This window comes from Cyprinodon variegatus, unplaced genomic scaffold, assembly GCF_000732505.1.
Source record: "Cyprinodon variegatus isolate N-32 unplaced genomic scaffold, C_variegatus-1.0 Scaffold44, whole genome shotgun sequence".
NCBI lineage: Eukaryota > Metazoa > Chordata > Actinopteri > Cyprinodontiformes > Cyprinodontidae > Cyprinodon > Cyprinodon variegatus.
In genome coordinates, this window is record NW_015150497.1 from 2,063,164 (window position 1) to 2,075,784 (window position 12,621).

The 12,621-nt window shown below is 38.9% G+C and overlaps 1 protein-coding gene across 4 annotated transcripts; it reads left to right on the forward strand.

The window, feature by feature from the left end:
* Nucleotides 1-457: 457 nt before the first annotated feature.
* On the forward strand, nucleotides 458-6,256 carry fosb (FBJ murine osteosarcoma viral oncogene homolog B). 4 transcript variants are annotated; one of them, XM_015370326.1, is made up of 6 exons: nucleotides 458-750; nucleotides 923-1,110; nucleotides 2,622-3,008; nucleotides 3,450-3,557; nucleotides 5,476-5,826; nucleotides 5,984-6,256. In XM_015370326.1, the coding sequence occupies exons 1-6, from the start codon at nucleotides 690-692 to the stop codon at nucleotides 6,047-6,049; spliced, it is 1,161 nt and encodes a 386-aa protein (XP_015225812.1). In that variant the 5' UTR covers nucleotides 458-689; the 3' UTR covers nucleotides 6,050-6,256. The 4 variants fall into 4 exon arrangements, with proteins under 4 accessions (XP_015225812.1, XP_015225811.1, XP_015225809.1 ...); XM_015370325.1 differs by having other exon boundaries at nucleotides 881-1,110; nucleotides 5,476-6,256; XM_015370323.1 differs by having other exon boundaries at nucleotides 5,476-6,256.
* The last annotated feature ends 6,365 nt before the right edge of the window (nucleotides 6,257-12,621 follow it).

The following is a 12,621-nucleotide window of genomic DNA, read 5'->3' on the forward strand; positions in this document are numbered from 1 at the left end:
ACTGTCAATATATTTGTAGTTTTCTTGGTATGCATCTAGTTATGCAGTAACCCAAATTTAGAATTAATTAATGTAACTTTTTCCAATACAGGTAAAATACTTTAGGTATTAAACATAACCATGACTTATGGATGTTCCTACCTCGGACGCATTTTATGGTCCTAAATAGAAACTTTCCATATTTATCACACTCGTGTTTCTTAAAATTTCCTCTCAGACATTGTCAGACGATGAGAATTGTTTTTTTGGTCTGTGATAATATAAAAAAAAAAAAAAAACGAAAAGAAAAGAAAGTCTATTATTATCCGTCGGCAAGCTTCTGGTCCATTCAGTGGGAAGAGGGAATCCCTCAACGTCACCAAGGATACCAAACACAACATCTAGTCAAATATGGGCATGTACGTCAGCGGAACTCCGAGGCGGGACTAGTTGTTATAGAAAACAGAGTTTTTTAGCGGATGGCTTTCATTCATGAGTAAGAGATCTACTACGCCGCACCGTGAAAAACCCGGCCGGTGTCCACCACAGCCTCACTGTTAAAGGACGCTTCATGGATGTATAACCGCATGTCGCTGTTTGAAGAGCAGAGCGCGAGGAGTTTTTCTTTACCGATATAAACCAGGAGTTCCTCAAGAATTTAAACTGGAGCGATTTCTCCCTCAGCGAGGGGAGCTGGATTAAGTTTCTTCATGCAACTGTTTTGGAAAGAAACTAAGACCATTTCACCGGGAAACAACACAAAGATTAAAGGTAAGAGGCACAACTTTCTGCTGCTGCAAAGCAGCTTTTATTGGTATCTAACAGGAGGAGTTGTAAAGAAACAGAGTTAAGTTTGATTGTCTCTTCCCTGCTAGTAATATAGGTTGTTTTCTCCCAACAGTAACCCTCCCTTAGTAACCTTCTTGCTGCCCTGCCGCTGCAGGTGACACCGCGCGCTCTCTGGTTATCGCAGGTGCCGCCTTCTCTTTCAGTCCCTCCGGGGAGATGTACCAAGGGTTCCCCGGCGACCCCGACAGCGGATCCCGTGGAAGCTCGTCTCCCTCTATAGAGTCCCAGTATCTATCCTCCGTGGACTCCTTCGGGAGCCCGCCCACCACCAGTGCTCCGCAGGTAAGTTGGTGTTAAGAAAGCATGCTGCTTGCTATTATTATTCATTAACATTCATTGTTTTAGTTCTGCAGTGATTTTTTTAGTTCAAGCGGACTATATTAGCTCTATTTTTACTGTTTTATGCACTATAAACATTCAAATAGTTCATCTTTAATAGAGCCGGTATAACTCTGGATTTAGCTGCGTGTGAAAAGCGTGGATCAAGTTTCCCAGTGATCTGTTCTTTGCGGCTGTGGCGCTTCTCCTCTCCGACAGCGTGCTCCGTCACCGGCACGCGGCGCCGCAGAGCTGGAACTCCCTACGTAAGCTCCGCTCTCCGCTCGCCGTGACGTAAATGCGTGTTCTATTTTGGAGCGCCACGTCTCGTTGCCAAGGGAAACACCAGGGGTTTGACGAGAGGTGGGGAGGAGTTAGGGAGACGTTTGAAGAAGAAGAACGATTGGTCGGTGTCTGCAGCTTTTTGATCCGCCTCTCCCAATGTCTTTACACGCTTTCAGACGAGTATTAAAAGGCAGAAGTTGTTCCTCCGCGGCGCTAAAATAAACCTGGAAACAGGACAAGCGAGACATCTCACCATCTGCGTTTTTACACCCATGTATAGTTCCCTCCCCATCAAGAATCGGTTCATTGCAACCCAGTTTTCTTCACTTTAAAGCCGTCAGATGCAGTTATTTGAAACAGAATTTTAATTGGATTAATTTATATTGCAGCAATTTACGAAAATATAATCAGCTTTCTGGCAATTCGAAACTGATCCTTTTATAAGTTACAGTCAAATTCAGTTTGTCATGTCAGCTTTTAAGGAACCCAATTATAAGAGCAGTTAAATAACGTTGGAGATGAGATGTTGAAGGTGTTTCCACATATTTTAATTTAATAGGCCTATTGAATACATTTTTTTTAGACTTAAAAAATAAGATTAGTTAATTATTTTGGTCAAAATCAAGCAATTTTATTGTAAAACTATAAAAGCAAATGATAAGAAAATGTTTTCTTAAGTGCCTCAACAATTTAGTCTAAGCAGTTATTAAATAGATCTGTTAGATTGAAGCAATAAAACAAGTTAAGGATTAAAAGCATTAAACTGTGTAGCACTTTCTATGTTCTGCTTTTGGTACAGTTTGCATGGACTGCGGTTTAAATTGGCATAGAAAGGTTGGGAAGACCCTATAACAGATCTAACACAACACTTAAGCCAGTCAGTTCCTCTCACTGTCCTGAAGGAAACTCTCTACCTGAGCTGTTATTTATTATATTATAAGCCAATTTGCAAAGTCGTATACAGTCTATATATATAATGTTGTGATATTTCAAAAATAGAACCTCTAACTCTAACCCTTTTGCCTGTCTTTGAAACTTGTATTGAAACTAATTTGATTAAGGAACTCTCTGCTTCTACTATTTTCTAAAGAGGTTATAGGCTGTTCTTCATTAAGCAGATGTATGGTTTAAATTTGGCTTGTAGAGTTGCATGCATACATATATTAAAAATCTTTACATTTCTTGTTTAGGAGTGTGTGTCAGCAGGCACCGGCTTGAGCATTGTGGGCAGCGGGCCAGGGAGCGGTGTTGGAGGTGAGATGCCCAGTTCATTTGTGCCCACCGTCACCGCCATAACTACCAGTCAGGACCTGCAGTGGATGGTGCAGCCGACGCTTATCTCCTCCCAGGCCTCTGGGCAGAGTAGCTCCACTGGCACTACCACCATGACTCAGCCAGTGTCACTGGTGGACCCGTACGACATGCCGGGACCCAGCTACTCCTCTGGGTCCTGTTTCACTCCTCCCAGTTCAGAAAATCCAGCTCCAGCTGCGCCGGGCCCCATCCGGCAGTCCAGGCCCCGCAGCCGCCGTGCACGAGACGAGTCTGTGAGTGAGGATGGAGATGTTGGTGTGTTAGTAAGTCTGTGTGCTTGAGAAGATTTGTCTGTTGGGTGAAGGTAAACGCCTCACATGAGAACAAAGGAAATCAAATCCAGCTATTGTGCACTCTTGTTGACTTTGTGGGTTATGGTTAGCGAGTGGAAATGCTACAACTTATCCAGATGGCTCTTTGTAGCAACATACAAAGAAAGAGCAATGCAATAAAAAAAAGAGAATCTCCAAATTGTTTTGCTGATTGTCAGCTGGAATTATAATTAGTTGTTCTTGCTGTTATCAAAACAATTTATTCTTCAGTCAGATGGTAAATGAGAATAATGTGATAGAAATCCCTATTCCAAAACATCTCTCAAAGGAGAAAATACAGTGTTCCCATTTCAGTGTGCCTGATATCAATACACATATTTTTTAAGCATGAGCAAAAACTTTTAGCACCTAAATGTATTTCTTTGATTACAGTTAACACCTGAGGAGGAGGAAAAGAGGCGGGTTCGTCGTGAGAGAAACAAGCTGGCTGCTGCCAAATGCAGAAACCGTAGACGGGAACTGACAGACAGACTGCAGTCGGTGAGTTCAGCCATGCTTTGGAAGCCAGAATGAGTGATGATGATCATTACACAGACACTCCCATTGCATTGTGAAGTATGCTAATAATAGTTTACATCGGTACAGAGGGAATAGGATAATTGTAATTTGTGTTTAGCTGTTACGGGAAAAGACATTAAGGTTTGAAGAAGGACTATTGTACCTGTTGTATTTAAGGCCTAATTAAGGAACTTACTGTAAGGCATATTACCTGTAAAGGAGAAGAGCATCAGAGCTGAGGGGAAAAACAGGAAGACATTTTTTGCATACATCTATGCCATTTTAGCTGAGCCATTTGGGCATTAGGTGAGAAGATTTTTCTAAAAACCCAGGCAGAGGTTTTGTTTTTTACCTATGGAGATGTATGGAGGTGGCAGCATCATGCCGCTTCACCCCCCATTGCACTAGGTATTGGTGTACTGTACTCTTCATCATCAGACGCAAAAAGGTTGCACTCTTGCCTGTGTTTGGAGTTTCAGCTGGACAATAATCCCAAACTGGTTTTGATAAGAATCCAGTCAATGGCTACAGAAATCTCTCGGTTCTCTTTAACTTGCTTAAAGGGTTCATAGAATGCAAAATCGAGTTTACATTGACATAGATGAATAACGATAGTTCAGTGGGTGAAATGGACATACAGGGAAGTTGAAACCCCATTGACACTTCCTTTCTCTGCAAATCTCACAATTCTAAACTTCCACCATAAAACGGGTGAATTCAAACAAAGCACAGAATTGACGTCAATTCGGGGATGTTGCCTTATTTGGTTCTGGCCTGTACTTTTGTCACGCACCGAAATTGACATACAGACCAGCCCACTGGTTTGCTGGCCCAAATGGGGGAATGAAGTGTCGACTGCTGGGCCGCTGACTGGACAGCAGAGAGCCATGAGCTGCCCGTCCTCAGCCGGGGGAGGGGGGCTGGGGGCCGGGACATCCCAACTCTCCCGGAAGTTCCGGGAGTCTTCTTGATATAGATATTTGTTCACGGATGCCCACGAGACGGATAAATTATTCCGGATTTTAGACTGTGCGAGGTGGTGTTTTATTAATGCAAGAAGGAGCGTGCAGGCAATACTATAATTCGTGCACCATGTGCTCATTCGAACTACTTCGATTGCACTGGCACAACAAGAGAGAGCGGGGTGTGGGGAGGAGGTTGCTTGTGAAACCGGTGCGTATCTGTAGTCGAAATTCCCCCCAGAAATTTTTTTAGGTATGAAAAGTAGGACATGTCCAGGAAAAAGGGGACATCTGGTCACCCTACCATATCAACAATTACGATGTTTTTGAGTGCTTGTTGCTATGATGCGTCTTTACTCAGCAGCTTCACTTGTTTTTAACCAATCAATCAGCGCACAGCTCAACTCAATATTCATGAGCATACAATAAAAGGAAGAAAACCTGCCATTTCATTCTAGAGCTTTTAACCAGGCCTGCATTAGGACTCATAGAACAGCAAATATGCCATTTTCAGCCCCACCATTGTTACACACCCTATTCAGAGACCTTAAGGACCAGCACCAAATACCTTATATAATAATTCTATGGCCCCATTAAGGACTTTTAATAAAATATTTGTGAGGATTAAGTTATATATTTGAGAATTTATGTTTGTTTTTTACTCTTTTTGGATGAGAGAAAAGCTGCTGTAAAGTTACATGTGTACACTCAATGTTTAAATTCATGAGAGTTTTTGGTTTTATGGCCATTCCACATTTCAAGAAAAGGGATTTTATTAACTAAGTATTATGGCAACTTAAACCTCTAACCAGAACTGTAAAGCAGAAATGCATATTACAAATATTTTTAAACTGCATGTAGCTCACCTTTATCCTTCTTTTTCCTCCCAACTCCACCCACCTTTGTGTGGTTCCCTTCCCCTCTGTAACTCCACACAGGAGACTGACGTACTAGAGGAGGAGAAGGCAGAGCTGGAGGCAGAGATCTCAGAGCTTCAGAAGGAGAAAGAGCGTCTGGAGTTTGTACTGGTGGCCCACCAGCCAAACTGCAAGATTCCATACCAAGATCCGGCTCAACAGCCTTCAGCGACGCTCACTCAAGTGCAGTCCCAGCTCGCTCCTCAGAACCTGCAACCTCCAGTCTCCATTGTGGGTTTGACTGTGAAGGAGGACTCTTTCTATCTCCCTCCTGCCTACACGGCTCACCCGACCCACACACAGCCCCAGCCTCCGGTGCAGCAGCAGCCGCAAGTCCAGCAACAGCTCCCCCAAGCAGGCATGATGCAGGAGGTAGAGTTTTCTAGTTCTTTCTACGGCTCAGCTGAGCCAGCCCCTGGTGGGCCATGCCTCATGGCCAGTGACAGTGGTGGTGGTGTTAACCATGACGATGCTGCCATTGGCAGTTACAACACCTCATACACATCTTCATTTGTGTTCACCTACCCAGAGGGAGCCTGCGGGGTCAGTGCCAACCAGCGGAACAGCAGTAGCGAGCAGTCATCTGATTCCTTGAACTCGCCTTCCCTGCTGGCGCTCTGACTGACCGACAAACATATGCATGCACAAATTGCCACTAACACACCCCATGCTCATTGGATGCAGAGGCTGACACAAGTACAATCATCAGTCTCCCAGATTGAGGAAAAACAGTATGCCAATCATTTGAAACCTGATTGGGTGACTTTTCCAGAAATGCATTCCTATAAAGAGCCATAGAAAATAAAAATGCACTTCAGATTGAACCTTTCATCATTGAGCTACAGCAAATAGTACGTTGTTATTTTTATATTTAGTCGGATATTTTGAACAGGGCACGACTGACAAGTTTAAAAAGTGCGTCACAAAAACCTGCAGGCCTTTGAAAAAGTATTTAAACCCCTTTAACTATTCTACATTTTGTCATGTTAAACCACAACCTTGAATGTGTCAAATTGTAACAGAGCACCAGGAAGTAGCTGATGATTGCTGCATAACATTAGACTGATATGCACTAATTTTTAGCCCCACTGAGAAAATTATTTTATTTTTTGGTCTTTTATGGTTTCCCTTTGACAGCTTTATGCTTCAGAATCAATGTTTTGTTTATTGGTCTTCGCCAAAAAAAAAAAAATGGCTGCTTGGTTTTAACGTGACAAAGATCTAAAAGTTTCGAGGTGTAAGAGAACTTTTACAAGGGACTGTATGTTACCAATCTAAAGTGCTCTGAATTAAAGAACTAATTCACAATGAATTTTTTTAAAATTAAAATACTCTCATTGAGTAAAGCACATCTTAAAGCTACACCCCAACGAGCACCAGTGCCCCTACCTTGTTCCCTCTGTCGGTTGCCCTTCTGCTAGTGCTCTTGCTTTCATTCTTTTCCATTATCTTTTTTCTCGTCTTCCTTTTTTGTTGAATGTATTTGTGCAAATCAGAAAATAAGGGACCAAGGACAATATGTTCGGGGTCTTTTCTTGTGGAAGACAGACCGCTCGCTCGCTCACTTGTAACCCTTCATTTGCTCGGCTGCTCTATATGCTTCTTCATTTGCTGCTTGGACTTGGCAAGATGAGGATCTGAGTATTACAGCCTCTTTTAAATCTTGTGCTTTATGTAAAAAAAAAAAAAAAGAAAAAAAATTTCTTCCACCGTCTGCCTACCTGCCATGCGACCCATCTCTACCCATCTCTGTTTTTTTTTTCTCCTCTTCTGTCTGTTTTATTTCTCCCTCTCTCTTTGAAGTCCTCAACCACTGAGAGCCCGGAGAACCCCTCCAGCCCCTGGGACCTTGAGTGAAAATGCCGGCGCAACTAACATTCCCCACTTTTACAACCCTGTAATTCAAGGATCTGGACGTCCTAACAGAAGAAACCTCTCCTTGGAGTTCATTGCTCAGATTCCTTTGACTTGGAACAGCAGCTATACGTACATTTGACACGCACAGGGATGCATGAGGCACAACATGAAATGCCACTGTCTTCTGCTGAGCCATTTTTCATGTCATTCACACAATGAAGATGAAATTCATTTGCTGTGCTGGAAAGTAAAAAGCTAATATATACTGAGGGACAGAGTGAAGGCAATGAGGAAAGAAACATGGAGAAAATCTCATCCGTTTCAGATCTAAATAGGATAATGCAAGAGAAAGAAAGGAAGGAAAGCATTTCTGTGGAGATGTGACCCCGGAAAAAAAACAGCTTCACGTCGCAGAAGCTCAACACCCATGGCGACACACAGATACTCCCATCAGGTCACTGAAATCTGCAGCAGCTCAGACTTGTATCAGATGTGAACCAATGCCTTCGCAAAGAGGAGGGACTTTTATCATAAAAAAAAAAAAAATAACTCTTTCAGACAACCTCTAAATACTGGGCTTGGTGGTCTCTGCCTCCTGTCCCCTGTTCTCTCTGTCCAGAGCTGAGGTTTTAGGGGATAGGGGAGGTGTTTATTGTGAGTGGGTCCACTCTGAGGCACCTAGCCCGTTTATTTCTTTCTTTATTGAGGTTGAAATGTCGATCCGAGCACAAAGCAGGACCCGGAACCGAAAAAAAAAAAGAAAGAGAGAGAGAACACATGGGCTAATGTTGTGGAGTGAGCGCCCCTTCTTCTTTTTCGCCTGTGAATTTGTTTTTTGTTTTTTTTTGCCTGTATTGTTTAAGTGAAGACTGTTTTATATTTCAATGTTTGTTTATGTGACTCATTGTTTCTTGCTTTCTCTTGTACTGTTGCCATTTTTTATTGTTATTATTTTAATATTCCGTTTTGTTCAATTTATTCGGGAGACTTCCTAACTGTTACTATTACTGTTTCCTTGTAACAATTTTTTTTTTTTTTTATGTTTTTTTTTTTTATTATTATATTTTCATTTGGCAACTTTAGAGGCATAATATGTGCACTACAAAAAAGAAAACAAATCGAAATCTCAATCTATATGCATACACATTTAAACGGTAACATGTATATGTATACGTGTTATGTACCATGATTGTAATGTATGAATGTCTGCAAATATAAATGGGATATTTTTGTCAATGAAGAACAAGGTAAAAGTACAAAAGATAGTATTTAAAGATACATATTTTTATATAGCAGCAAAAAAAATGAATATAAAGTACTGCCCTGTCCCTAAACATGAAGCACGATGTCACTGCCTCTGTCAATGTGTATTTATGTTTTATAAACAATATAAAGCACTATTCAATTTACATTTATTCTATGTTTATAACGATGATGTTAAAAGGTTGTGGTTTTTGTTTGTGAGGTCTGTCCTAAAGCTACTGACCCCTTAATGCCACCAGTGAGTGAATGTCAACAGATGTATTTGTAACCTGGTTCATTTTAAAGGTCAAAGTTTCACACAGAGTTTTCTCATTTGTCCTGAATTATCCCTTAACCTATTTGCAGACGTATTTGTTTGAAGGATAACATTTATTCTTGTTCTCAAAAATTGGTTAAAAAAATGTGATTGTGTTTGTTAAAAAAAGAGGCTTTATTTTCATCTAATAAATCTGCTTATCAAAAACATTGGCAACATTAAAGGGTTTCTGCAAGATCCTAAGAAGTCAATAAAAATCTTCAATATTCGTTGTTTAGGAGTTGATAAGACTTGAATACACAGAGAGTGTTTGTAAAGATTTAATTCTGAAATTATATTTGGCTATGTGTTAAATTTGAATGTTTATCTGTTTATTGATTTGACCAGCTTCTTTTTGGTATTTATTTTTATGAGATTAATGATGGAAACATATTCTTCCATTAACTGTTACCCTGACTAAGAATTTAAGGAGTTGTCACAATGCTACAAAACTACAAATCATATAATGAATTGAAGCAATGGGCTATTTAAAAAGGACAGCTTTTCCTGCAAAGCTGCAAAGAAATCCTGCTTCCAAAAATGGCTTATTGTAAGTTTAGGCAAGAAATTCCAAATGTTCTTACTACGTTAACTAGTATTTGCACTTTAAAATTCTATGTGTACCACAACTAAAAACAAGAATTTCAATATGGCTAAAAAATGTTGACAGCTTTATTTTAATGGTATATTACATTTAAAAAGCTGACAACATTTGAACAAGAAAGGGGATAAAAGTAAAATTTGTAATTCGATTTTAAAGTGGTTTGTTTTTTAAGATATCTAGTCAGTTGAAAATCTCAGATAAAAATTAAAGAAAATAATAAAGGTATTTTCAAAATAAATGTAGGTTCTATATTTGGTTATGCATATGGTTAAAGAAAGTCCTTAAAAGTCATAGATTTTGCTTAAACTTGCAGAAACCCTGGTCCAACTCCATGCATATTTCCCCTGACTTGGCTCCTGGGGTCAGAATAAGGGGCAGACCTTGTGTATTTTTTTTTACTTTATTTTTTCTAATCTTGAATAAGGACTGTGTAAAAATACTGGAGATGCCTTTTTGACTTCCTCCAAAACTGCAAATGTGATTAAATATACTGGTGTCAGAGTAAGCATAAAACATATTCAATAGTTCTCATGTACATAGGTTTTCGTGGTGCTAATTATACAATACGAGGCAGATCAGAAAATGTTAAGTGGTGTAGAGGCTGCATCCTACCACTCTGCAGGGGCTCAAAGTTAATGGAAAGCTCACTTTTTTCCTCATTTAGGACTGGAAACCAGTTATTGGGATTTTTTTTAAAGAGAAAAATGTCTAAAAGCCAATAGTTTATTATCAACTGCCTGCTTCATCTTTATTTGTTATAAACTGATCTCTGAAGGCACTCCACCTCAGTTATCCCCCCATCATCATCATATGGTTTCATCTGTTTGAGTTTGCTTGGAATATCTCTAAGTTTACTATAAAAAAAAAAAAGCTCCTGGCCAATTGATTGGAAATGGTGACTTTATAGAAGGAAAATAGAGGTATAGGCAGCTTAATAAATCTGAGACAGAATCTGCCTGCATCTACATGTACTGTAATGATGCAATAGCATTAACTATAAAAAAAAAAAAAAAAGATTTCTTATTTTTATATAATGAGGAGAATGTTGCCATGTGTTTCTATTTCCTCCGTACATCTCTGACATTATCCCTGGTATGAAATGCAATACTTACAGTCTGAACATTATGTAGCATATTCAGCAGTAATTAGACTGACTGCTATTATGTGTCAAGCGTGATGATGTATTGCTTTACCATCAACTTTTGTTACAGTATTAAATATTACTATGTCAATAAATATTCAATGGAACATTTATTTTGAGACAATCTTGCTGAAAGACAAAATAATTTTGGAGATATGTATATTTTTTTTATTTATTAATGATAAATGGAGGGAGGATAGGCTCAAACTTTTCAGAAAGCTTTTGTTTTTGTCTGTCCCTTTTTACTGTTTTTAGAAGATGTCATTTTCTGTTTTTTTTTAGGAGCAAATGTTTACTGAATATGTAGAAAGAAAAATAAAGCAAATGTGAAATATTTTTGAAGTTATGGCCAAAGAAGATTTAACTTAACACCTTATTATAGGCGCAGGGTTACATTTATATTAATTTCAGAAGGGTTCTTAGATATAAATGGCATTTTTAAAGTGTTTCTAACCTGCTATGTGTTGACTTTAGCCTCCGGTACTTCTTACCGTTCTGAAAGGTTTACCTCATAGAGGTTTTCCGCTCAGTTTCTTGATTGTACATGTTGTGGGAGCTTTAACTTTTACTGATGGTTTCACCACATACCATTTGAAGTTTGTGACGAAAAACGTAAATAAAGAGCATATCAGAGATAATTTTTTCTTGATGTTCTACAATACTTTTTAATCGATTTTAACCTGCTTTAAACTGGATTTTGAATACTTTTCTCACATTCTACGTTACAAAATGAGTAAGTGTGATTCATGCTGACATTGTATTGGGTCAATATCGATTCTCTTCAGTAGTGAAACTTTTAAATGTTTTCGAGCAAAGCTAAAATTCTGAAGACCTTCACAAAATGTTGATTTTAAATTAAAAAAAATAATTCCCCCCAAAAATAGGAAAGGAGTACAAAGCTCTTTCTATGTATCATTTTAATATAGCACAATTCTCCTGGTTATGGGAGGGAAAAGGCTTTCATTTATTTGCTGATTCTTTTGCATGGTTTTCGCAAGCAAATATCAGTGTAGTGTGCTTCTACACTCAAATTTGTCCCCCTATGGTGAAATCAAGATGGCTATATTAATATTTTATGAGCTTATTATCCCTTTATCTTTCAGTGTATTTCAGCATTGACACTGGTTACACTGAAAGTTATGAAAGTTAGACTGAAAATAATCCGATACACTGTCCTTTAATCCGTGTAATGGTTGCAGAAATTGCATTTTTAAACATGTTTATCTTCTTATTTGCCAATGTACATGAGAGAAGTGCTGTGAAAGTGGGAATCCTTTAAACACTTTCATTGGCTCTCCTTGAGCTATTCAGGCAGATGAACATATGAGTAGCACCCAGGCCGTCAGAGTGAATATTTGAGTTTCAGATGCAATGAAAGTATAAATCCACACTAAAAACAGCAAATCTTACTTTTCATGAGAACATTAGCTTGGATAAAATCAGAGATGTCTTGAACCAATATTGATAATAAAAAATAATTCATTATAAGTGAGCGGATAGAAACTCCACTTCTATCCAATTATGTGTAAAGTTTAGCTAACCCATTGGTTAATACTAAATGGGTCAGTTGTTCTCATTCCTGTCATTCATTACTGTTGTTTTCTGTTAAGTAATTTCAATTAGTCGATTCTTTCCTAACATTCTACATTACAAAATGAGTTATAAAAGTATATTTGATCCATGCTGACCCCCCATATACAGTTAATACCAGTCTTGGTAAATACTTAAAGCTGCAATATTGGCACTGTATCATTTATGAAAAAGTTGTATCAGGGCATTCTTAATAAAAATCACATGCTTAGCATAAAGTTTTTTTTCAACAAAAATATTGTTTTGTTAAAAAAAACATAGTTTTGCATACTTATTCCTGAGACAGACCTGTCCAGGGTGTAACCCTCCTCTCGCCCATAGAGGAGATGACAGCATGTGACAGAAAATGGATGGATGGATGGATGGATGGATGGATGGATGGATGGATGGATGGATGGATGGATGGATGGATGGATG

What these genes read in the sequence shown, in the direction of transcription:
- fosb (XM_015370323.1), top strand. Translation starts at nt 690, where the DNA reads ATGCAACTGTTTTGGAAAGAAACTAAGACCATTTCACCGGGAAACAAC. An exon ending in AAACAACACAAAGATTAAAG is followed by an intron (nt 751 to 922) that starts GTAAGAGGCACA and finishes CTGCCGCTGCAG; the next exon opens with GTGACACCGCGCGCTCTCTG. An exon ending in CCACCACCAGTGCTCCGCAG is followed by an intron (nt 1,111 to 2,621) that starts GTAAGTTGGTGT and finishes TTTCTTGTTTAG; the next exon opens with GAGTGTGTGTCAGCAGGCAC.